Raw genomic sequence first — 24,762 nt, 5'->3', positions numbered from 1 at the left:
TAGTGGCATGCGCCTATAATCCCAGCTACTTGGGAGGTTGAGGCAGGAGAATCGCTTGAACCTGGGAGGCGGAGGTTGCAGTGAGCCAAGAGCGTGCCCCTATACTCCAGCCTGGCGACGGAGCAAGACTCTGTCTAAAAAAAAAAAAAAAAAAAAGATTGGAGTTTTGTCTGGTGAATCCTGCTGCCTTTCTAGAGCTGGTGCTCACAATTTTCTGAAACCCAAAAACAGATAAATGAGAGAAATAAACTATTTATTTTAGGATCTTATTTTTTAAGTTTTATATTAAAACCAGTGCTTACAGAAGCGTTCCATTTAGCGACTTGTTTTCTATTTCTGCCAGTGTAGCAGTTGCTCCACAAGCCACAAACAAGAAAATATATACATAATAAAAATTCCTTTAAATTACATTAAACTTTTTCTATGTTCTTCTCATCTGCCTATATTTAGCTTTTATTCTATACATTTAAAACAAAATCAATGACAGAGAAACAGAGGAAGAAATAAAAATGCTGAACCCTTTATCTAAATCCTGGGAATTATTGAACACTTAGTATCAACTTTCAGGGTGTTATTAGGATTAAATCACATAATCTGTTATGCCCGGCACAGTGCTCTGTAACATACTCTTAAGCCCATAGTACCTGCTTAATAAACATTGCATTAGTATGTGTGTACATGTTATTTTCCAAAGGCAGATTTATTCAGACATTGCTGCCTTCTGTTCGTTCTGTAAACTTCAAACAGCCAGCAAAGAATATAAAACTTTAAGATGGAGATTGGTTTTATTTGTACCAGAAGTATTTGTGTTGTGACAAGAGTGCTGAGTGTAAGGGACTCTGTGCTGTGTCTGCTTCTCTAACTAATACTAATAATGAGCCCAGCGGAAACAATATCAGCATTGACAGGGAACTCGTTTGAAACACCCATTCATGGACCCTTTTCAAACTTGCATATTCACATTACATAGAGTGGGGCCAAAATTACCAAGTGAGTTTTAAGCTCTTTAAAGTTTGAGAGGCAATGCTTAGCTAAGTGGTTATCAGCCCCGTCTTTTTTGTTTGTTTGTTTGTTTTGTTTTTGTTTTTGAGACAGGATCTCACTCTGTCACCCAGTCTGGAGTGCAATGGCGTAATTAGGTAAAAAAGCTCAGCCAAAAAATTAGTACTAAACAGTATTTGGGCAATTTGGCTGCAAAAGAGAGATTGAAAAGAGCAAGTCAAACAAATCGGATCCAAATGGTGAATTAAGATAGGCAGATAGAAATAATTTCTGGACTGTGGGCAGTTCAACACAGTTTAATATATACTGGGATTCTCGGCTCACTGCAACCTCCGCCTCCTGGGTTCAAGCCATTCTCATGCCTCAGCCTCCTGAGTAGCTGGGATTACAGGCACCCGCCATCATTCCTGGCTAATTTTTTGTGTTTTTAGTAGAGATGAGGTTACATCATGTGGGCCAGGCTGATCTTGAACTCCTGACCTCAGGTGATCCATGTGCCTCGGCCTCCCAATTACTAGTGTGAGTCACTGTACCTGGCCTCTGCCCAGTCTTCTAATTAGGATTACATGGCAGAAATCTCTGTACTTACACCCTTTCCACGGATTTTGTTTATTGTTGTGGGTGGAAGCATCCATGTTGTTTTAATGAAGTGCCTCATGTGACTCTAAGGTGAGGCCAGAATCAAGTATGAGGGCTTCAATATACATTCATGAGAGCTAAGTGCCACCTTTGCACTAAAGGGTGGTCACAGAGCCTGTTCTGTTTGGGTTTGGTAGGGACAGGGGAGTGTGGCTCATACTTCCATTACTGTAGCAGAAATTGCTGGCACCAGAGGACAGGAAAAGAGAAACATACCTTTATATTCATAGAGCAGCTCATTGTTCCTGAATCTCTTCTATTATAAAGGACAGAGAAATGGGTGGACTTTTTCTGCAGGACTTTCTGTTTGTGTGCGTGATGGTAGCAGACAAAAGGTGGTGCTGGCCTTTTAAAGGAATATTCTCAAAATGCAGGTGTAACTTGTCCAGAGAATGTTATCTAAAAAGGATTTTCAGAGAATGAGAGAAAAAATGGCTTTTTTTCAGCTGAACATGTCTCAGATGAAGAGCTGTGTGCATTCTGCTTCATGGAATGCCATGCGTTTAGTACTTGCAAACCTTTACTTCCCTACTTGTGTTTTTCCTCCCTAAGGAGTTTGTTTTAACTACATGTAAAAATTCTTATAATATTCAAGGCTTTCTGCAAAACATTTCCTTTCCATATACCAGAGCTTTCTCTACATTCTGTACATCATGGCTTCTTATATGCCATGCAGAATTCCTACCATGAATTTATTATCGGCGCTATTAAAAATGTTCCCTTTGTGGCTGTTAAACATGGGGAGATGTAAATACTCAAGATTCCTATTGGGGGAAAGCTGGGGTCCCTAGTAAAGATGGAGAACATGTAATGTTGAGGTTTCATCTGTTTTCTCTATTAACTCTATGCAGAACAGGATTAATAAAATTCTTATTTAAACAGAATACCATTTATTGCCCAGAAAGTTCTGAAAAAAATTATTAGGAGATATCTGCTCTCTAGGGTGCTAAAGAAAGACTACTTAAAATCACTATTAAAAATAACAGAACATGGGAGATATCTGTATCTTGAACTTTGTATAAAACTGTATCTTTATAGTTACATTCAGACTATAATTTACTGTTTGAGGGGCAATATCTTAGCAGTGATGCCATGTTCTTCTATGTGCATCAGTACATCATAAAAATTTGCTGGGTGGGTGTGGTGGCTCACACTTGTAATCCCAGCACTTTGGGAGGCCGAGGCGGGTGGATCACCAGAGAGGTCGGGAGTTTGAGACCAGACTGACCAACATGGAGAAACCCCGTCTCTACTAAAAATACAAAATTAGCCGGGCATGGTGGTGCATGCCTGTAATCCCAGCCACTTGGGAGGCTGAGGCAGGAGAATCACTTGAATCCGGGAGGCGGAGGTTGCAGTGAGCTGAGATGGTGTCATTGCACTCCAGCCTGGGCAACAAGAGCAAAACTCCATCTCAAAGAAAAAAAAAAAAGAAGAAAGAAATTTAGAAATTCAGACTTTACTCCAGATCTTCTGAAGAAAAAAAATCTGCACAACAGGACCTCCAGTTTATTGTTCACCTTTAAAGTTGAGAGGTACCTTCTAACTCAACATGTCAACTCAAACTTTATGATGTAAATATAGCAGTCAAAGTGTACAAATTTTTTGTTTATGCCCTTAATTTTATACTTCTCATCCACAGAAGTATCTCATATATACTGGTGTTATGGATCTTATGCCATTCTCTTCTCTCAGAGTTCGAGAAAACATTAGATAATATTTATGTGTTAAAAATGATTGGGGCCAGGCATGGTGGCTCACGCCTGTAATCCCAGCATTTTGGGAGGCCAGGGTGGGTGGATCACCTGAGGTTGGGAGTTAGAGACCAGCCTGACCAACATGGAGAAACCCTGTCTCTACTAAAAATACAAAATTAGTCAGATGTGGTGGTGCATGCCTGTAATCCCAGCTACTCAGGAGGCTGAGGCAGGAGAATCACTTGAAGCCAGCATGCGGTGGTTGCTTCTGTCAAAAAAAAAAAAAAAAAAAAAATTATTGGATAATTTCAGTTATTCCTGTAAGTGAGAAGCAATTCTCTTTATTCTCTCATTTCACTTTAATTCAAATAATAAATTCTGCCCATGGCCACTTGGTAAATATACGTGTGTCTTGTGTGCTTGTGTTTTCCAGGGGCCATTGACATTTAGGGATGTGGCCATAGAATTCTCTCTGGAGGAGTGGCAATGCCTGGACACTGCTCAGCAGGATTTGTATAGGAGAGTGATGTTAGAGAACTACAGAAACCTGGTCTTCTTGGGTGAGAATAACTTTAGTACACAATTACTCATATACCCTAAAAGTTTCATTTCTCTTTTTTTTTTGTAGAATAATTTTTGGTAATTTATGCTTTGCATAAATGAGTTTCTGATACTTGTTCTTAAGAAAATCTTGAGGATTTCTTTGGGAGGCCGAGACGGGCGGATCATGAGGTCAGGAGATCGAGACCATCCTGGCTAACACGGTGAAACCCCATCTCTACTAAAAATACAAAAAAACTAGCCGGGCGAGGTGGCGGGCGCCTGTTGTCCCAGCTACTCGGGAGGCTGAGACAGGAGAATGGCGTAAACTCGGGAGGCGGAGCTTGCAGTGAACTGAGATCTGGCCACTGCACTCCAGTCCGGGCCACAGAGCGAGACTCCGCCTCAAAAAAAAAAAAAAAAAAAGAAAAGAAAATCTTGAGGATTTATCCATGTAGAAAATAATTTTTTCAAGATGTTTTATCTTGACTTAAACTTTCCACATTCCTGGGCTGATCTGTATCCTTCACTCTAGATTAGTGGCAATTCCAGAAATTTAGTGGCATAAAATATTGTTGCCCATATCTTAAAATATATTTGCCACCACCAATTTTTGATTAATGAATACCAGGTAGTGAAATTAAGAACCTACAAATGTAAAATATTTTCCAAATACTTAGAAATTTCTGTTATAAATTAGTATTTATTTTCTAGAATATTCTAATACATCCTCTTTACTAAGCATAGTACTAGGTTGGTAACTGAAGAATATGAGAAAGATTCATGTTATTTATTTTTAATAAAGCAGGTATTGCTGTTTCCAACCCAGACCTGATCACCTGTCTAGAGCAAGGAAAAGAGCCCTGGAATATGAAGAGACATGCAATGGCAGATGAACCCCCAGGTAGGTGAGAGTGAACACAACAGATGACATGAATGAGAGGTCCAAAAAAAAAAAAAGAAAGCCAATGCTTAAAATGTTATTTGAGAAGCTGTGTTCCAAAGCAAGTATTTTCTGGGAAGCCTGAGGTTTTTTTTTTTGTTTTTTTTTTTTTTTCAATTTTTCTCTTGCATAGGGGCATCTTCTGTCTTATGCTTTTAAATTCTTTAAGGATTCTTTCCCTTTGGTGATCTCCCTTCAAGTTTGCTGTCAGAACCAAAGTCCTCTTCATGGCATACGAGATTCACAATCTGACTGCTTTTCCATTGTTTCTGGGGACACACAAATGTCTACATGATTTTGAGAAACTCTATGTTAAACTATTTTCTTTTCTTTTCTTTTTTTCTTTTTTCTTTTTTTTGAGACTGAGTTTCGTGCTTGTTGCCCAGGCTGAAGTGCAATGGTGTGATCTAGGCTCACTGCAACCTCCGCCTCCTGGGTTCAAGCAATTCTCCTGCCTCAGCCTCCCGAGTAGGTGGAATTACAGGCACCCACCGCCATGCCCAGCTAATTTTTTGTATTTTTAGTAGACACAGGGTTTCACCGTGTTGGGCAGGCTGGTCTCGAACTCCTGACCTCAAGCGATCTGCCTGCCTTGGCCTCCCAAAGTACTGGGATTACAGGTGTGAACCACTGCACCTGGCCGAACTATTTTCTTAGTTCTCTTTTTGTTTCACGTCTGAAATGTGTAAGAGGTAGTGGTTTCTGTTCCATTGTTTGTTGTTGTTGTTGTTAACTTTTCTGCACATTCTATTCTGTTCTTATTACTATATTCTTGATATATAGTTTGAAATTATAAAGTATGATGTCTTTCTACTGTGTTCTTTTTCCTCACGATCGCTTTGGCTATTTGAAGTTTATTGTAGTTTCTTACAAATTTTAGAATTGTATTTTCCATTACTGCGAAGAAAAATGCCACTGAAATTTTGATAGGGAATTTATTGAATCTATAGATTACTTAGGTAATAGGACACTTGAACAATATTTATTTTTTCAGTCTGTAGACATGCAATATTTTTAAATTTGTGTCTTCTCTAATTTCTTTTATTAATAACATGTCTTTCTTTGTAAAGATTTTTTACTTCCTTGGTTAAATTTATTCCCAGAAATTTATTATTTTAGTGCTATTTTAAATTGTTTTCTTTCTCTGTTGGATAGTTTGTTTTAAGTGTATGGAACAATAACTTAATACTTGTGTGTTAATTTTATGTTTTGCTAATTTACTGAGTCTATTTATTAATTCAGACAAATTTCAATGTAATGGTCATAGTTTTTTACATATAAAATCATATGATCCACAAACAGCAACTTTTTGCTTACTTGTCTTCAATTTCAATGGTTTTTTAAAATGTTTTTGACTCATTATTCTGCCAAATGTTTCCAGTGCTACGTTAAAATAGAAGCATTGACAATGGGCACAATATTGTTTTGCATTAGTGTCTGTGAATTTGAAGGAGCAAACAACTCCTCAAGCTTCTATAAACTGGTTTCAGTAGGTAAAGATCTTTTTCTGTTATGTCTCCAGGGTCATAGAATGCTCTCTGGGTTTATAGTGGAAAGGGGGTGTAGCTTGGTCACAAGGCTGCTGGGACTGCACTAGGGTCTGCCTTTGTTGGCTTGTTACAGGGGCTTGGGTAGTTGTAATTCCCATTTTATTTTGGAAAGACTGAATATCCTTCAGGACTTTGATCTGTAGAGCAGGCAGTAGGGCAGGTTTCTGCAGTCAGGTTCATATATAATGGCCCTTATATCGGGATGTGAATGAGTATGGCTTTTATTGAGTACCAGAGAGGATTACTATAGTTATGCAGACAAATTCTTTTGTAATGGTATATCAGTGTTGCACAGCAGATTCTGTGAGTAAATATGTCACTTATTATTGTGCAGTTTCATATCAGTATTTTGTTAATGTAGATTTCTTAACCTCGAGTTATTGTGTTTTTTTGTTTCACTTTTGTATTATAATTTTGGACAGCTTGCAATTCGGTTTATCTCTTATAATTAAGAGATAAATCAGCCATATGTCTGTCACAACTAGATATATATGTGTGTCTGTTTATCTATAAATATGACCCCAATATTGGCTATGGCTTATCTTGTATATGTTCTTTCTTAACTAATTTTCAGTGGTTTTATCTCACCTAAGTGAGTAGTCATGGAAATATTTTCACCATCTATTTTCACCATGTGTTTAATGATGGTGTTTCTCTCACCTTTTACTTTTTTTTGAGACAGAATCTCACTCTGTCGCCCAGGCTGGGGTGCAATGGTGCGATCTTGGCTCACTGCAACCTCTGCCTCCCGGGTTCAAGCAATTCTCCCGCCTCAGCCTCCCGAGTAGCTGGGATTACAGGCACCCACCATTATGCCTGGCTAATTTTTGTAGAGACAGGGTTTCACTATGTTGGCCAGGTTGGTCCTGAACTCCTGACATCAGGTGATCCGCTCCCCACGACCTTCCAAAGTGCTGGCATTACAGGTGTGAGCCACCGCACCCAGCCTAGTTTTGCTTTTAATTTTTAGTTTCATTCAGTTTTGGTCAGAAAACACACAGTGTATGATTTTGGTCTTCTTATATTTATTGTTGTTTTGAAACAGGATCATACTCTGTCACCCAGGCTGGAGTATAGTGGCATAATTTTGGCTCACTGCAACCTCAGCCTCCTTGACTCAGATGATCTTTTCTTCTTCCTGAGTAGCTGAGACTACAGACATGCACTATCATGCCTCGCTAATTTTTTGATTATTTGTAGTGACCCAGTCTCACTATGTTATCCAGTCTAGTATCAAACTTCTGGTCCCGAGTGATCCTCCCACCTTCATCTTCCAAATTGTTGGGATTAGATGTATCAGCCACTACTCCCAGGTGGTATTCTTTAATAAGACTTTTTATGTGTCCTAACAGAATATATCACATCCAAATAAAAATATTGTATATTCTCTTGCTTTTAACTGCAAAGTTTTTACATGCTGGCAAGCCTAGTTGGTCTGTGGCATGGCTTGGATGTCCATGTTCTGCAAGGCTCATAATACTCAATATTGGATGTGGAACCTGGTAGGAGGTGTTTGGGTCATAGGGACAAATTCTCATAAATGCCATGGCACCATCCTTTTAGTAATCAGAAAGTTTTCACTACATTAATTCAAATGAGAGCTGGTTCATTAAAATAACCTGTCTCCTTCACCTCACACTTGCTCTGTCTCTTACCATGTGATATGTCCAGCTACTTTGTCTTCCACTAAGATTGTAAGTTTCCTGAGACCCTCCCCAGAAGCAGATACTGACTGGCACACACTATATAGTCTGCCAAATTGTAAGCCAAATAAACCTTTTTACTTTATAATTTATCCACTCTCAGGTATTTGTCTATATGCAAAATAGTTAATACAGTCTATAATGTCTGTTTTCTTATTGATCTTTTATCTAAATTTTTATTTATTATTGCAAATGGGATCTTGATGTCTACAATTATTATGTTGCTATGTATTTCTTGCTTTACCTTTGCCAAAATATGCTTTATATATTTTGAGTCCTGATGTTATATATACATATACATATAAACATAAATAGATATGATAGTTATAGATTCTTGACCCATTTGGCCATTATATAATATCAGTGTTTGTCTCATGTTTGTTCTTGACTTAAAGCATATTATATTCAATATAATTACTATCACCTCACCCAATTATGATTACTATTTGCATGGAATATAGATTCTTTTCATTCTGTTACTTTCAGCCTATTTGACTCAATGCTAAAATGAGTCTGTTATAGACAGCGTATTGTATGCTTTTTTACTTAAACTACTCAGGCATCTTATTTCTTCTTCTTTTTATAAATTTATTTATTTTTGAGATAGAGTCTCACTCTATCAACCAAGCTAGTTTGCAGTGGCATGATTACAGCTCACTGCAGCCTCAACCTCCCAAACTCAGATGATCTCATCTCAGCTTCTCAAGTAGCTGGGCTGCAAATATGTGCCATCATGCCCAGCTCATTTTATTGTTTTTGTTTTAGTAGGGACAGAGTTTTGCCATGTTGTACAGTCTGGTTTCAGACTCCTAAATTAAAGTGATCAGCCCCCCTGGGCCTCCCAAAGTCCTGGGATTACATTTTTTTATTAAGTAGTTTAATTAATTTATATTTAAAATGATTGCTTAAAGAAATAAAGTTACTATTACCAGTTTCATTGTTATTGTTTTTAAAAAAATATTATTTTTTGTGTATTCTGGGGTACATGTACAGGATTTACAAGTTTGTTACATAGGTAAACATGTCCTGTGGTGGTTTACTACACCTATCAATCCATCACTTAGGTATTAAGCCCTGCATGCATTGGCTATTTATCTTGATGCTGTTTCCCCTACTCTGACAGGTTCCAGTGTGTGTTGTTCCCCTCTATGTGTCCATGTTTGTTTTTTTGTTTTGAGACAGAGTCTTCCTCTGTCGCCAGGCTGGAGTGCTGTGGCGTGATCTCAGCTCACTGCAACCTCCGACCCCTGGTTCAAACGATTCTCCTGCCTCGGCCTCCCAAGTAGCTGGGATTACAGGCATGCACCTAATAATGTTCAGCTAATTTTGTATTTTAGTAGAGATGGGGTTTCACCATGTTGGCCAGAATGGTCTTGATCTCCTGACCTTGTGATCTGCCCACCTCAGCCTCCCAAAGTGCTGGGATTACAGGTATGAGCCACTGTGCCTGGCCCATGTGTTCTTATTGTTCAGCTCCCACTTATGAGTGAGAACATGTGGTTTTGGTTTTGTGTCCTGCATTAGTTTGCTGAGGATAATGGCTTTCAGCTTCATGCATGCCTTTGCAAAGTACATGATCTTATTCTTTTTTATGGTTGCATAGTATTCCATAGTGTATATGTACCACATTTTCTTTATCCAGTCTACTATTGATGGGTGTATGGGTTGATTCCAATGTCTTTGCTATTGTAAATNCACTTAGGTATTAAGCCCTGCATGCATTGGCTATTTATCTTGATGCTGTTTCCCCTACTCTGACAGGTTCCAGTGTGTGTTGTTCCCCTCTATGTGTCCATGTTTGTTTTTTTGTTTTTGAGACAGAGTCTTCCTCTGTCGCCAGGCTGGAGTGCTGTGGCGTGATCTCAGCTCACTGCAACCTCCGACCCCCTGGTTCAAACGATTCTCCTGCCTCGGCCTCCCAAGTAGCTGGGATTACAGGCATGCACCTAATAATGTTCAGCTAATTTTTGTATTTTTAGTAGAGATGGGGTTTCACCATGTTGGCCAGAATGGTCTTGATCTCCTGACCTTGTGATCTGCCCACCTCAGCCTCCCAAAGTGCTGGGATTACAGGTATGAGCCACTGTGCCTGGCCCATGTGTTCTTATTGTTCAGCTCCCACTTATGAGTGAGAACATGTGGTTTTTGGTTTTGTGTCCTGCATTAGTTTGCTGAGGATAATGGCTTTCAGCTTCATGCATGCCTTTGCAAAGTACATGATCTTATTCTTTTTTATGGTTGCATAGTATTCCATAGTGTATATGTACCACATTTTCTTTATCCAGTCTACTATTGATGGGTGTATGGGTTGATTCCAATGTCTTTGCTATTGTAAATAGTGCTGCAATGAACATCCACATCCACCTACCTTTATAATATCATTATTTATATTCCTTTGGGTGTATATCCAGTAATGGGATTGCTGGGTCAAATGGTATTTCTGGTTCTAGGTCCTTGAGGAATTCCCATACTGTCTTCCACAATGATTGAACTAATTTACGTTGCCACCGACAGTGTGAAAGTATTTCTATTTCTCCACAGCCTCACCAGCGTCTGTTGTTTCTTGACTTTTTAATAATCATTATTCTTACTGGCATAAGATGGTATCTAATTCTGGTTTTGATTTGCATTTCTCTAATGATCCCTGATGTTGAGCTTTGTTTTTTGGCCACATAAATATATTCTTTTGAGAAGTGTCCATGTTCTTTGCCCACTTTTTAATGGGGTTGTTTGTTTTATTCTTGTAAATGTCCTTAAGTTCCTTTTAGACTCTGGATATTAATCTTTGTCAGATGAATAGGTTGCAAAAATGTTCTCCGATTCTGTTCATTCTGTTGATAGTTTTTTTGTTGTTGTTGTGGAGAAGGTTTTTAGTTTAATTAGATTCTGTTTGTCAAGTTTTGCTTTTGTTGCAGTTGCTTTTGACGTTTCGTGATGAAATCTTTGTCCATGCCTATGTCCTGAATGGTATTGCCTAGATTTTCTTCTAGGGTTTTTATAGTTTTGGGTTTCACATTTAAGTCTTTAATCCATCTTGAGTTAATTTTTGTACAGGTGTAAGGAAGGGTTCCCATTTCAGTTTTCTGCATATGGCTAGCTGGTTCTCCCAGCACCATTCATTAAATAGGGAGTTTGTTCCTCATTGCTTGTTTTGTCAGATTTTCAAAGGTTAGAGGGTTGTAGATAAGCAGTCATTTCTGAATTCTGCATTCTTTTTCATTGGTCTGTGTGTATGTTTTTATACCAGTACCAGGCTGTTTTGGTTACTATAGCCTTGTGGTGTAGTTTGAAGTCAGATAGCGTGATGCTTCCAGCTTTGTTCTTTTTGCTTAGAATTGTCTTGGCTATATGGGGTCTTTTGGGTTCCATATGAATTTTAAAATAGATTTTTCTAATTCTGTGAAAGATGTCAATAATAGTTTAGTGGGATAAGCACTGAATTACTTTTGGCAGTATGACTGTTTTTACAATATTGATTCTTTCTATCTTTTCCATTTATTTGTGTCCTCTCTGATTTTCTTAAGCAGTGGTTTGTGTTCTTCTTGAAGAGGTCCTTCACTTCCCTTGTTTGCTGTATTCCTAGATATTTTATTCTTTTTGTAGCAATTGTGGATGGAAGTTCATTCATGATATGGCTCTCTGCTTGTTTATTGTTAATGTATTGAAATGCTTGTAATTTTTGCACATTGATTTTGTATCCTGAGACTTTGATGAAGCATCTTATCAGCTGAAGAAGCTTTTGGGCTGACATTGGGGCATTCTAGATATGGTATCATGTCATCTGCAAACAGAGACAATTTGACTTCCTATTTGAATACCCCTTATTTATTTTTCTTGCCTGATTTTCCTGGCCAGAACTTCCAATACTATGTTGGATAAGAGTGGTGAGAGAGGGCATTCTTCTTGTGCCAGTTTTCAAGGGAAATGCTTCCAGCTTTTGCCCTTTCAGTATGATATTGGCTGTGGGTTTGTCATAAATGACTCTTATTATTTTGAGGTATGTTCCATAAATACCTAGTTTATTGAGCATTTTTAACATGAAGTTATGTTGAATTTGATCAAAGACCTTTTCTGCATCTATTGAGACAAACACATGGATTTTGTTTTTAGTTCTGTTTATATGATGAATTGTATTTATTGATTTGTTTATGTTGAAAAAGCCTTGCATCCCAGGGATGAAGCTGACTTGATCTCGGTGGATAAGCTTTTTGATGTGCTGCTGGATTTGGTTTGCCAGTATTGAGAATTTTTGCATCAATGTTTATCAGAGATATTGGCTTGAAGTTTCTTCTTGTTGTTGTTGTTATATCTTTGCCAGACCTTGGTACCAGAATGATGCTGATCTTATAAAATGAGTTAGAGTGAAGTCCCTCTTTTTCTATCATTTGGAATAGTTTCAGAAGAAATGGTACCAACTCCTCTTTGTACCTCTGGTAGAATTCAACTGTAAATCCATCTGCCCCTGGGCATTTTTAGTTTGTAGGCTATTTATTACTTCCTCAATTTCAGAACTTGTTATTGGTCTTTTCAGGGATTCAAATTTTCCCTGGTTTGGTCTTGGGAGGGTGTGTGTGTCCAGTAATTTATCTGTTTCTTCTAGATTTTTCAGTTTATGTGCATAGAGGTGTTTATAGTATTTTCTGATGGTTTGTATTTCTGTGGGGTCAGTGGTGATATCCTCTTTTATCATTTTGTATTGTGTCTATTTCTTCTTCTCTCTTTTGTTCTCCATTACTCTAGCTAGTGTTCCATATGTTTTATTAATGTTTTTTAAAAAATAGCTCCTGGATTCATTGATTTTTTTGAAGGGATTTTTGTGTCTCTATCTCTCTCAGTTTCACTCGGATTCTGGCTATTTCTTGTCTTCTGTTAGCTTTGGGGTTTGTTTGCTCTTGGTTCTCTTCTTCTTTTAGTTGTAATGTTAGGGTGTCAATTTGAGATCTTTTCCAGCTTTTCGACATGGCTATGTAGTGGTATAAATTTTCCCCTTAACACTGCTTTAGCTATGTTCTAGAGATTCCAGTACATAGTCTCTTTGTTCTCATTGGTTTCAAATAATTTCTTGGTTTCTGATTTAATTTTATTATTTACCCAGAAGTCATTCAGGAGCAGGTTGTTCAATTTCCATGTACTTGTGTGGTTTTGAGTGAGTTTCTTACTCTCAAGTTCCAATTTGATTGCACTGTGGTCTGAGAGACTGTTATGATTTCAGTTGTTTTGCATTTGCTAAGGAGTGTTCCTTCCAATTATGTGATCACTTTTAAAGTAAGTGCCATGTGGCACTTAGGAGAATGTGTATTGTGTTGTTGTTGGATGGAAAGTTCTGTAGATATCTGTCAGGTCCACTTGACCCAACGCTGAATTCAAGTCCTGAATATCTTTGTTATTTTTCTGTCTCAATTATTGGTCTAATATTGGCAGTAGGGTGTTAAAGTCTCCCACTATTATTGTGTGGGAGTTTGTTTAAGTCCCTTTGTAGGTCTCTAAGAATGTGTTTTATAAATCTGGATGCTCCTTGAATTGATTCCTTTAGCATTATGTAATGCCCTTCTTTTTCTGTTTTGATCTTTGTTGGTTTAAAGTCTATTTTGTTAGAAACTACAATTGCAACTCCTCCTTTTTTCTATTTGCTTGATGAATTTTCCTCCATTCCTTTATTTTAAGCCCGTGTGTGTCTTTGCATGTGAGATGGGTTTCTTGAATATGACACACCAATGGGTCTTGACTCTTTAACCAGCTTGACATTAGGTGTCTTTTAATGAGGGCATTTAGCCCATTTAAATTTAAGATTAGGCCAGGCACGGTGGCTTATGCCTGTAATCCCAGCACTTTGGGAGGCTGAGGCAGGTGAATCACCTGAGGTCAGGAGTTCATGACTAGCCTGGCCAACATGGCGAAACACCACCTCTTACTAAAAATATAAAAATTAGCCTGTCATAGTGGTGCACATCTGTAATCCCAGCTGCTCGGGAGGCTGAGGCAGAATTGCTTGAACCTGGGAGGCAGATGTTGCAGTTAGCCAAGATTGTGCACTGCACTCCAGCCTGGGTGATAGAACAAGACTCTGTCTCAAAAAAAAAAAAAGTTTAAGGTTAATATTGCTATGTGTGAATTTGATCCTGTTTTCATGGTGCTAGCTGGTTATTTTGAAGACTCTTTGATGTAGTTTTTTTCATAGTGTCATTGGTCTTTGTACTTCAATGTGCTTTTGCAGTGGCTAGTAATGGTTTTTTTTCTTTCCACGTTTAGCCCTTCTTTCAGGAGCTCTTGGAAGGCAGGCCTGGTGGTGATGAATTCCTTCAGCGTTTGCTTGTCTGAAAATGATTGTATTCCTCCTTTACTTATGAAGCTTAGTTTTCCTGGATATTCTTGTCTGGAAATTCTTTTTTTTGTTTTTTTTTTTTTTTTTTTTGAGACGGAGTCTCGCCTGTGTCGCCCTCAGGCTGGAGCTGCAGTGGCCAGATCTCAGGCTCACTGCAAAGCTCCGCCCCCGTGTTCCCGCCATTTCTCCCGCCTCAGCCTCCGAGTAGCTGGACGTACAGGCGCCCGCCCACTGCGGCCACCGGTAGTTTTTTTTGTATTTTTAGTAGAGAGACGGGTTCACCGTGTTTAGCCAGGAGGGGTCATCGATCTCCTGACCTTGTGATGCCGCCCGCCGTCGGCCTTCCCAAAGTGCTGGGATTACAGGCTTGAGCCACCACGCCGTTCCTGGAAATTCTTTTGCTTTAGAGTTGGCCGGGGCCGGTGGCTCAAGCCTGGAATCCCGCACTTTGGAGCGCGGACGGGCGATCACGAGGTCAGAGATCAGAAGCCTGATACAAGAACATAGAAGCATATAGGCGGTGAAACCCCGTCTCTACTAAAAATTACAAAAAAAACTAGCCAGGCGAGGTGGCGGGCTGCCTGTAATCCCAGGCTTACTCGAGGCTGAGGCGGGCGAGGAAGAATGGCGTGAACCCAGGAGGCGAGCTTGCAAGAGCTGAGATCCAGCCACTGCACTCCAGCCCGTGGCCGACAGAGCGAGACTCCGTCTCCAAAAAAAAAAAAAAAAAAAAAAAAAAGTAAGAGTGTTGAGGTGGTGGCCCCCAATCTCTTATGGCTTGTAGGGTTTCGGCCTTTAAAGGTCTGTTGTTAGTCTTGATAACTTTTGTCTGTAGGTGATGTGGCCTTTCTCTCTGACTGCCTTATCATTTATTCCTGAATTTCAGTCTTGAAGAATCTGATGATTTTGTGTCTTGGGGATGATCTTCTCATGGAGTATCTTACTGGGGTTTTCTGGATTTTCTGATTTTGAATGTTGGCCTTTCTTGTTATGTTGGAAAAGTTCTTCTGGATGATATCCTGAAGGATGTTTTCTAACTTGGTTCCATTCTCCCTATCCAAGGTACCCCAGTCAGTCATAGGTTCAGTCTTTTTACATAATCTCATAGACCTCGAAGATTTCTTTCATTCCTGTTCTTTTTTCTTCAATCTTGTCTGCCTGTTTTATTTCAGCAAGATAGTCTTCAAACTCTGAAGTTCTTTCGTCAGCTTGGTCTACTCGGTTATTGAGACTTCTGGTTGCATTGTGAAGTTCTGATGTTGTGTTTTTCAGTTCCATCAGGTCATTTATGTTCCTCTCTAAATTGGTTGTTTTGGTTAACAGCTCCTGTCATGTTTTTCATGGTTCTTAGCTTCTTTGCATTGGGTTAGAACATACTCCATTAGTTCAGCAAAGTTCATCATTAACCACCTTCTGAAGCCTACTTTTGTCAATATATCTACCTCAGCCTCTGCCCAGTTCTGTGCCCTTGCTGGAGATATGCTAGTTGGGATCATTTGGTGAAGAGGCACTCTGGCTTTTTAAGTTTTCAGCATTTTTTGGTTTATTCTTTTCATCTTTGTGAGTTTTTCTAGCTTCGATCTTTGAGGCTGCTGACCTTTGGATGGGATTCTTGTGGGGACTTTTTTGTTTGTGCTGTTTTTGTTGTTGCTTTCTGTTTGTTTGTTTTTCTTTTTTTCTTTTTTTTTTTTTTTTTTGTTTGTTTGTTTGAGATGGAGTCTCGCTCTGTTGCCCAGGCTGGAGTGCAGTGGTGCGATCTGGGCTCACTGCAAGCTCCGCCTCCCGGGTTCACGCCATTCTCCTGCCTCAGCCTCCCGAGTAGCTGAAACTACAGGCACGCGCCACCATGCCCGGCTAATTTTTTGTATTTTTAGTAGAGACGGGGTTTCACCGTATTAGGATGGTCTCGATCTCCTGACCTCATGATCTTCCTGCCTCGGCCTCTTAAAGTGCTGGGATTACAGGCGTGAACCACCGCGCCCGGCCTCTGTTTGTTTGTTTTTCTAACCATCAGACCACTTTTCTGTAGCACTGCTGTGATTTGCTTGGGATCTACTTCAGACCCTATTTGCCTGGGTTTCTCCCACACCTGGAGGTGTCAACCAGTGGAGCCTGCAGAATAGCTCCTTCCTCTGGGATCTTTGTCCTAGAAGGGGAATGACCTGATGACAGTGGGAACACTCCTTTATAAGTTATCTGATGATGTCTGTTGGGGGGCGGTCTCACCCAGTGAGGATGCATGAGATCTGGGAACCACTTAATAAAGCACTCTGGCTGCCCCTTGGTGGAGTGGCTGTGCTGCACTGGGGGAAATTCCCTACATCTGTACTGCCCGGATTGCTCAGAGCAGCAGGGGGAAAGACTAAGTCTGTTGATCTGCAGAAACTACCTCATTGTTTCTGTTTTACGTGTTTCTTGTAGATAAGTTTTTTCTCATTTTCTGTTTTACTAGCTTAATTTTTGTTTAACTTTATTGTTACATGCTTTATTTTTTCATTTTGATTTGCATACTTTCTATAAATATTATGTAATCATCTTGAAGTATAATGTAATTATCTTAAAATGGAGATTACATAAAACATCTTTTTTTTTTTTTTTTTTTTTTGAGACGGAGTCTCGCTCTGTCGCCCGGGCTGGAGTGCAGTGGCCGGTTCTCAGCTCACTGCAAGCTCCGCCTCCTGGGTTTATGCCATTCTCCTGCCTCAGCCTCCGAGTAGCTGGGACTACAGTCGCCCGCCACCTCGCCTGGCTAGTTTTTTGTATTTTTTAGTACAGACGGGGTTTCACCGTGTTAGCCAGGATGGTCTCGATCTCCTGACCTCGTGATCTGCCCGTCTCGGCCTCCCAAAGTGCTGGGATTACAGGCTTGAGCCACCGTGCCCGGCCAACATAAAACATCTTAAAGTTAAAAAAATAAGGCCAGGCATGGTGGCTCACACCTGTAATCATAGCACTGTGGGAGGCTGAGGTGGATGGATCACCTGAGGTCAGGAGTTTGAGACCAGCCTGCCCAACATGGTGAAACTCCGTCTCTACTAAAAATACAAAAATTAGCTGGGTGTGGTGGCGGGCACCTGAGACTGAGGCAGGATAATCACTTGAACCAAGATGGCAGAGGTTGCAGTGAGCCGAGATTGCGCCACTGCACTCCAGCCTGGGTGACAGAGCGAGACTCCATCTCCAAAAACAAAGTAAAAAAGATATGTTTACCTTCTTGAAAACTTTAATTAAATACAAGACCTATACTGCTATGTTTTCCAGTTTGTTATTGATATTGCAAATTATATTATCTATCTATAACAGATTTATATCTTGTATTTTTTATATCTACAGAACTTTAATGGTTTTATGCACCATTATTATGATAGTAAAAAATTCTGTGTCTGTATATTTACATTTAATAGAGAGCTTTATATTTACATATGGTTTTATGATGCCATCTAGCATCATTTTAGTTTTTTTTTTTTTTTTTTTTTTTTTTTGAGACGGAGTCTCGCTCTGCCGCCCAGGCTGGAGTGCAGTGGCCGGATCTCAGCTCACTGCAAGCTCCGCCTCCCGGGTTCACGCCATTCTCCTGCCTCAGCCTCCCAAGTAGCTGGGACTACAGGCGCCCGCCACGTCGCCCGGCTAGTTTTTTGTATTTTAGTAGAGACGGGGTTTCACCATGTTAGCCAGGATGGTCTCGATCTCCTGACCTCGTGATCCGCCCGTCTTGGCCTCCCAAAGTGCTGGGATTACAGGCTTGAGCCACCGCGCCCGGCTTTAGTTTTCAACATACTGGATTCATTTTAGCATTTCTGTTTGTTTATGTGCAGAGTCTATGTTTCTCAGACTGGATCTTGAACTCCTGGTCTCAGGAGATCTGACTGCCTTGGCTTCCTAAAGCTGTAGAATTACAGGCATGAGCCACTGTGTCTGGCTACCGTGTAACATTTCTTGTAGGACTGTGCTAGTTGTAATGAACACCCTGAAATTTAATTTAGGAAAGTCTTCATTTTTATTTTGTTTTTCAAATAAAATAACTTTGAATTAAGTATTATTGGTTAGAATTTTTTTATTACATCACAATTTGGGAAGTTCTCAGCTTTCTTTTTCTTTAATTTACCTCTGTATTACTTTTTCCCTATATTTGTCTTCTAAGATTTATTTCATGAATATATTGATGTACTTGATGATGTCCAATAAGTTTTACATTCCATATTTTTCTTTTGTTTTGCAATTTTATATTTTTATGTTATATATTTTAGGGTATGCCACTTCACACCAGTTAACTGTGTTTTGATGTTTTTGTTTATATTATAATTGTGTATGACAATGTTTAACTGTACAATTTAAGGCAGTTTGGAGCAGAATCAAATACAAATCAGCCATATGTCTATTGCCAATATAATTATCTCTGTTTCCCTTTATAAATATTATCTCTTTATTTTTTATGACATATATTTGTTATGTAGGTTTGTTGTGAATGGTTGTTCACTCTTGTCTAGGTGAGCAGTCATCTCCTTATTTCAATATCTATTGTGAACCTATATTATTTTTGTGTGGGAGAAACACTCTTGGATTTGAAGATTATATACAAACTATCATAACTTTGTATCTTTATTAGGTATTGTTTATTTTTACTTGTCAGAACCACATAACAAAATTTATTATCAAACATTTTAAAATACGCTGTTTAGGCCAGGTGCAATGGCTCACGCCTGTAATCCCAGGTCTTTGGGAGACAAGGCAGGTGGATTGCCTGAGGTCAGGAGTTCGAGACCAGCCTGGCTAACATGGTGAAACCCTGTCTCTATTAAAAATACAAAAATTACCCAGGCATGGTGGCGCCTGTAATCCCACTACTCAGGAAGCTGAGGCAGGAGAGTCACTTGAACCCGGGAGGTGGAGGTTGCAATGAGCTGAGATCACGATGCCAGCGCACTCCAGCCTAGGTGACAGAGCAAGATTCCGTCTTTGAAAAAAATAAAATATGCTGTTTAATCTTACTAATTATATGACAATGTTATGCAACTTATCTCTAGAACGTTTATATGTTGCAAAGCTAAATCTCAATTCACATTAAACAAGAACCAATTTTTCTGATTTTCTGGCACTTTGCAAACACCACTCTGTTTTCTTTTTCTAAGAGTATAACTGCTTCATATATCTCCTACAGTCTCTTTCTGTGGCTGACTCATTTCATTTTGCATAATGTCATCAAGGTTTATCTTTCTAGTTGTTAGAATATTTTTGGCTTTTTAAGTCCTAGGTGATATTCCAGTATTTTTATATTTTAAATTATATGTGCTGAATAATTTGGTGACAGAAATTTGCATTCCTTTTACCTATTGGCTTTCAGTAACAATGCTGCAATAGTTATGGGTAGGCAAATAACTTCATATGGCCATCCATGTGAACATTTATATATGTGCTAACTTCTATTGTATTAGTTCACTTATTTTTGAGACAGAGTGTTGCTTTCTCACCCAGGCTGGAGTGCAGTGGCGCAATCTCGGCTCACTGCAACCTCCGCTTCCCGGTTCAGGTGATTCTCCTGCCTCAGCCTCTTGAGTAGCTGGGACTACAGGCTCGTGCCACCAAGCCCAGCTAATTTTTTTATTTTTAGTAGAGACGGTTTCACCATGTTGACCAGGATGGTCTCGATCTCTTGACCTCGTGATCCGCCTGCCTTGGCCCCCCAAAGCCCTGGAATTACAGGCATGAGCCACCATGCCCGGCCTATTAGACTACTTTTTAGCCATTGTACTCATACCAAATTGTTTTTATTCTGTAACTTTGTAATGTATTTTGAAATCAGGAACTATAATGACTTCAACATTGTTCCTTTTTTTTTTTTTTTTTTTGAAGACTTTGAGTACTTTATTGTCTTTTGAGAGTCCATATACTACTTTTGGGGTTGCTGTTTCTATTTCCTCAAAAATGCAATGAGAAATTTTTAAAAATTGCATTAAATCTCTGTATTACATTGAGCAGTATGGACATTTTCAAAACATTATTTCAACCTTTGAACAGGAGCATGCTGGAGAGTGTGTTTAATATCTATATAGTTGTAAATTTTTCAGGTTTTCTCTGTTGTATACTCATTTCATTTTGGTCATAGAATGTAATTCATAAATTTTCAGTTTTAAAAAATTTGTTAAGACTTCTTTTTTTGCCTACCAGGTGGTCTGTCAAGGAGAATGTTGTATGAGCTATTGAGAAGGGCATGCATCCTGATATTGTTGAGGCGTCTTCTCTATACCTCTGTTAGAAATAATTGTTTTATACTGCCTTCAAGTCTTCTCTTCACTTACTAATATTCTGTCTTATATTATTTTTATTACAGAAAGTTGGGTATTGAAATGTCCTACCATAATTATATTACTGTCTAGGTGTTTTTCCATTCTGTAAATATTTGCTTTATATATTTGGAAACTTAATGTGAGATGCAAACACACAAAAACATATATATATACACATAGGTTCCCAGTAAATGAATGTATTATTGTTTAATGTCCTTCTTTGTCTCTTTGCAGTTTTGACTTAAGTATATTTTATAAAATGTGACAGTTTTTGACTTAAGATGTAGCTTGTGTAATATTATTTTGGCCTCTTCAGCTCTCATTTGGTTAATATTTGTATGGAATGTCTAATCCATCTTGCCACTTTCAGTCCTTTTTTATCATTAGATTTTAGCTGACTCTTATAGAGAGGCAAGTTGGATCTTGGTGTGAGAAACAAACTCACCCATCCAAACCCAAAGAATGGACTCAGAGACCTGGACAACAGCGAAAATGAGACTTTTAATGACAGTCTTGCAAGATTGAGTGTCTGGCATGCAGGCACATGCAGCACAGTTTCAACAATTTGTCTCTTAGTGCACAGGCTCCTCCCCCGGTTCCTCATAGGCTGACTACTATGGGGTCACAGTCTTCCCAGATGTCGCCTATTGGCAAGGGCTTTAGGTGTTTCTTTTTGAGTTGTCTTGTTGTGTTTTATTGCAGCCCAAAATAAATTGCAACTGTTCAGGACTCTTCAGAGGTTTGACTTGTGGCCCTAGTGGCTGCATTTAGCTTATAAGAAAGGATACAATTATCTATGTTGCAAATTAACCTAAATGTTTTGGTGGGATGGGGAGGGGGTAGTTGCAAGGGCCCTGACCCATAGGCACTTGGCTGCTGGGTAAAAGAGAAGGCAGTAAGGAGGTGGCTGGTGACTCAGTACACTCTGCTTCTTTATCACTTTATTTCCATGTAACCTGCTTAAAACTAACGCACTTAGAATTGAGAACGGACCATCACATATAGGTTATTTTCTACTTTGGTTTTTTATTTTTATTTTTTATTTTTTATTTTTGAGACAAAGTCTCACTATGTCATCCAAGCTGGAGTGCAATGGCATGATCTTGGCTCACTGTAACTTCCGCCTTCCAGGTTCAAGTGATTCTCCTGTCTCAGCCTCCTGAGTAGCTGGGATGTACAGGCAGGTACCACTACACCCAGCTAATTTTTGTATTTTTGCTAGAGATGGTGTTTCACCATGTAGGCCAGGCTGGTCTCAAACTCCTGACCTCAGGTGATCTGCCCATCTTGGCCTCTGAAAGTCCTGGGATTACAGGCGTGAGCCACCGCACCCAGCCAAAATTTTTTGTTGTTGTTGTTAGATGGAATCTTGCTCTGTTGCCCAGGCTGGAATGCAGTGGCGAGATCTCGGCTCACTGCAAGCTCCACCTCCCGGGTTCATGCCATTCTCCTACTTCAGCCTCCCGAGTAGCTGGGACTACAGGCGCCCACCACGCTGGGCTAATTTTTTGTATTTTTAGTAGAGATGGGGTTTCACCGTGTTAGCCAGGATGGTCTCAATCTCCTGACCCCGTGATCTGCCTGCCTCGGCCTCCCAAAGTGCTGGGATTACTGTCGTGAGCCACTGTGCCTGGCCTCAAAATTTTTTTAATAAATCACTTTATTGAACGTATGTCTCTTGATTGTGAAGTTAGTTATATATATAAACTCTGAAACAGACTTATTAATGTTATTTTATTGTTTTATGTGATTCTTGTATCTTTGTCTTTGTCTCTCATTCTCTCCTTTTTTATTTTTTATTTTTTATTTTTATTTTTATTTTTTTTTGAGACGGAGTCTTGCTCTGTCGACCAGGCTGGAGTGCAGTGGCCAGATTTCAGCTCACTGCCAGCTCCGCCTCCCGGGTTCACACCATTCTCCTACTTCAGCCTCCCGAGTAGCTGGGAATACAGGCGCCCGCCACCACGCCCGGCTAATTTTTTTGTATTTTTAGTAGAGACAGGGTTTCACCCTGTTAGCCAGAATGGTCTTGAGCTCTGGATCTCGTGATCCGCCCGCCTCGGCCTCCCAAAGTGCTGGGATTACAGGCGTGAGCCACTGCACCCAGCCTCATTTTCTCTCTTAATTTGTGTCTATTTAATTTTTTTGTTGATATACTTTTACTTCTTTCTTATTTTGTTTTGTGTATCTATACAAATATATTCTTTGTGCTATCTTGGGGATTATGTAAAACCTCTAAAAGATACAACAATATATTTCAATCTGGTAAAAGAAAAAAACTTCAGTTACATACAAATGTTTTTTCTCATTACATCTGCCCTTAAATTTTTCATTGATGTTTGAATTATATTTTTTTATGTTGTATATTCACTAGCAAGATGTTTATAATGATTTCTATGCTTTTAATTTTCAAACTTTAGAGATTAAAAATGTTTTCTGTACCATTATAATAATGCTTAAAAGCTCAATTTTTGTGTTGGTGGATATCTTTTCCAGCAAATAATGTATTTTTCTATGATTATGTGTTGTTTCATTGAATAATGTTATTTTCAGTAGAAGCAACTGCTTTTAGCACCTTTTATATGTAGAGCATATGGAGTGCCAATACACTTTTTCAGAATTTGGTTATTTTTGAAGGTTTTGTTTTTTTTATTCAGCAGGACATATTTGCTGATGATATTATACGCACTTGATAGCTATTTTTTTCAGGACTTTGACTATATCAGACAGTACCCTTCTGTCCTGCAAAATTTTTGTTGACAATTCACTGGCTATCTCATAAGACTGTGCTTGCAAATGATACATCACTTTTATCTTGCAGTTTCCAAGAGGCTGTTTTTGTATGTAACTTTCGAAATTGGGCATATATATATGTTTGTTATAAATATCTTTGTGTATATCCTAGTTTGTTTTTTGAGCTTCTTCATTTTTATGTCATTTTTTCTTTCAGGATTTTCAGTTAGTCTTTTGATATTTTTTGCCTTAATAATTTCTGTTTTCTGATATTTTACATATTTTGTTCTTACTCTCATTTTCTGATTTTCTGTAGTTCTCTGTTTCTGTTTCACTCAGAGTATTCAATTTATTTTCAATTTTTAAAATTAATACCCACATTTTTTATAGTTTCTCTCTGAAACTTTTATAACATTTTTGATAAAACCATATTGCCTTATTTTGTATACATTTGTAATCTTTGATTGAAATTTGGACATTTAAAAATGCTACCTGTCAAAATCTTTATAATGTAGCTTTGTCCTGGCATAGTCTGAACAATTGTCTTGATTAGAGATCCTGGGAGTCTCTCAAACATGTTCCTAGAATGTGTCTTGTCTACAATTTTGTGTTTATCTTTTAATTAAAGGAGTTTGTGTTTCTTCTTTTTTTAGCTTTTTTTTGAGACAGAGTCTTGCTCTGTCTCCCAGACTGGAGTGCAGTGGCGCAATCTTGGCTCACTGCAACCTCCGCCTCTTGGGTTCAAGCGATTCTCCCACCTCAGCCTCCCAAGTAGCTGGGAATACAGGTGCACGCTCTCACACCTGGCTAATTTTTTTTTTTTTAAGTAGAGATGGAGTTTCACCATGTTGGCCTCAAACTTGTGACCTCAAGTGATCCACCAGCCTCAGCCTCCCAAAGTGCTGGAATTACAGGTGTGAACCACCACGCCTGGTTTATTTTTGGTTCTTCTTAATAGTAATAACTTGCTACACCTGTTTTCTGTGTGTGGGACTGCAGCCTCTCTGCTGCTGTAACATTTAACTTTGGTCTCAGCAGACTTAAAACTGTCATTCCAAAGTATACCACTGTTTCTTTCAGCACTATATGTCATAGGAGACAGAAACCAGTGTCTAGACGGGACCCTAGAAGCAAGTAATAAAGATGTATGTGCCAGTATTTTAATTGTCTTTTAAAGAAGAAACCAAAACTTGTCAGTTTACTTTGAAAGGCACGGTTATATTGGGGAGCAGGAAGAGCTGTGTTGGATTAATGTAACAGACTTTTCTTTTTCTTCTATGTCACTCTCTATGTTGTGCTCAGCTGGGGCACTTCACACACTTAACTTATTTATACATTTTCCTCAGATG

The 24,762-nt window shown here is 39.0% G+C and overlaps 1 protein-coding gene across 1 annotated transcript in view; it reads left to right on the top strand.

Annotated features, from left to right (window-relative positions):
* Nucleotides 1-24,762, top strand: part of LOC108512965 (zinc finger protein 430-like) — a 100,831-nt gene that overhangs the window by 9,419 nt on the left and 66,650 nt on the right. Inside the window, 2 exon segments of the mRNA XM_017848534.1 lie at nucleotides 3,772-3,898; nucleotides 4,687-4,782. Coding sequence (XP_017704023.1) covers nucleotides 3,772-3,898; nucleotides 4,687-4,782 — 223 coding nt within the window.

This window comes from Rhinopithecus bieti, unplaced genomic scaffold (genome assembly GCF_001698545.2).
Source record: "Rhinopithecus bieti isolate Rb0 unplaced genomic scaffold, ASM169854v2 scaffold_31514, whole genome shotgun sequence".
Classification (NCBI taxonomy): Eukaryota; Metazoa; Chordata; class Mammalia; order Primates; family Cercopithecidae; genus Rhinopithecus; species Rhinopithecus bieti.
Note: the sequence above shows the minus strand (reverse complement) of the source record. Positions and strands in the feature narration are given on the sequence as shown.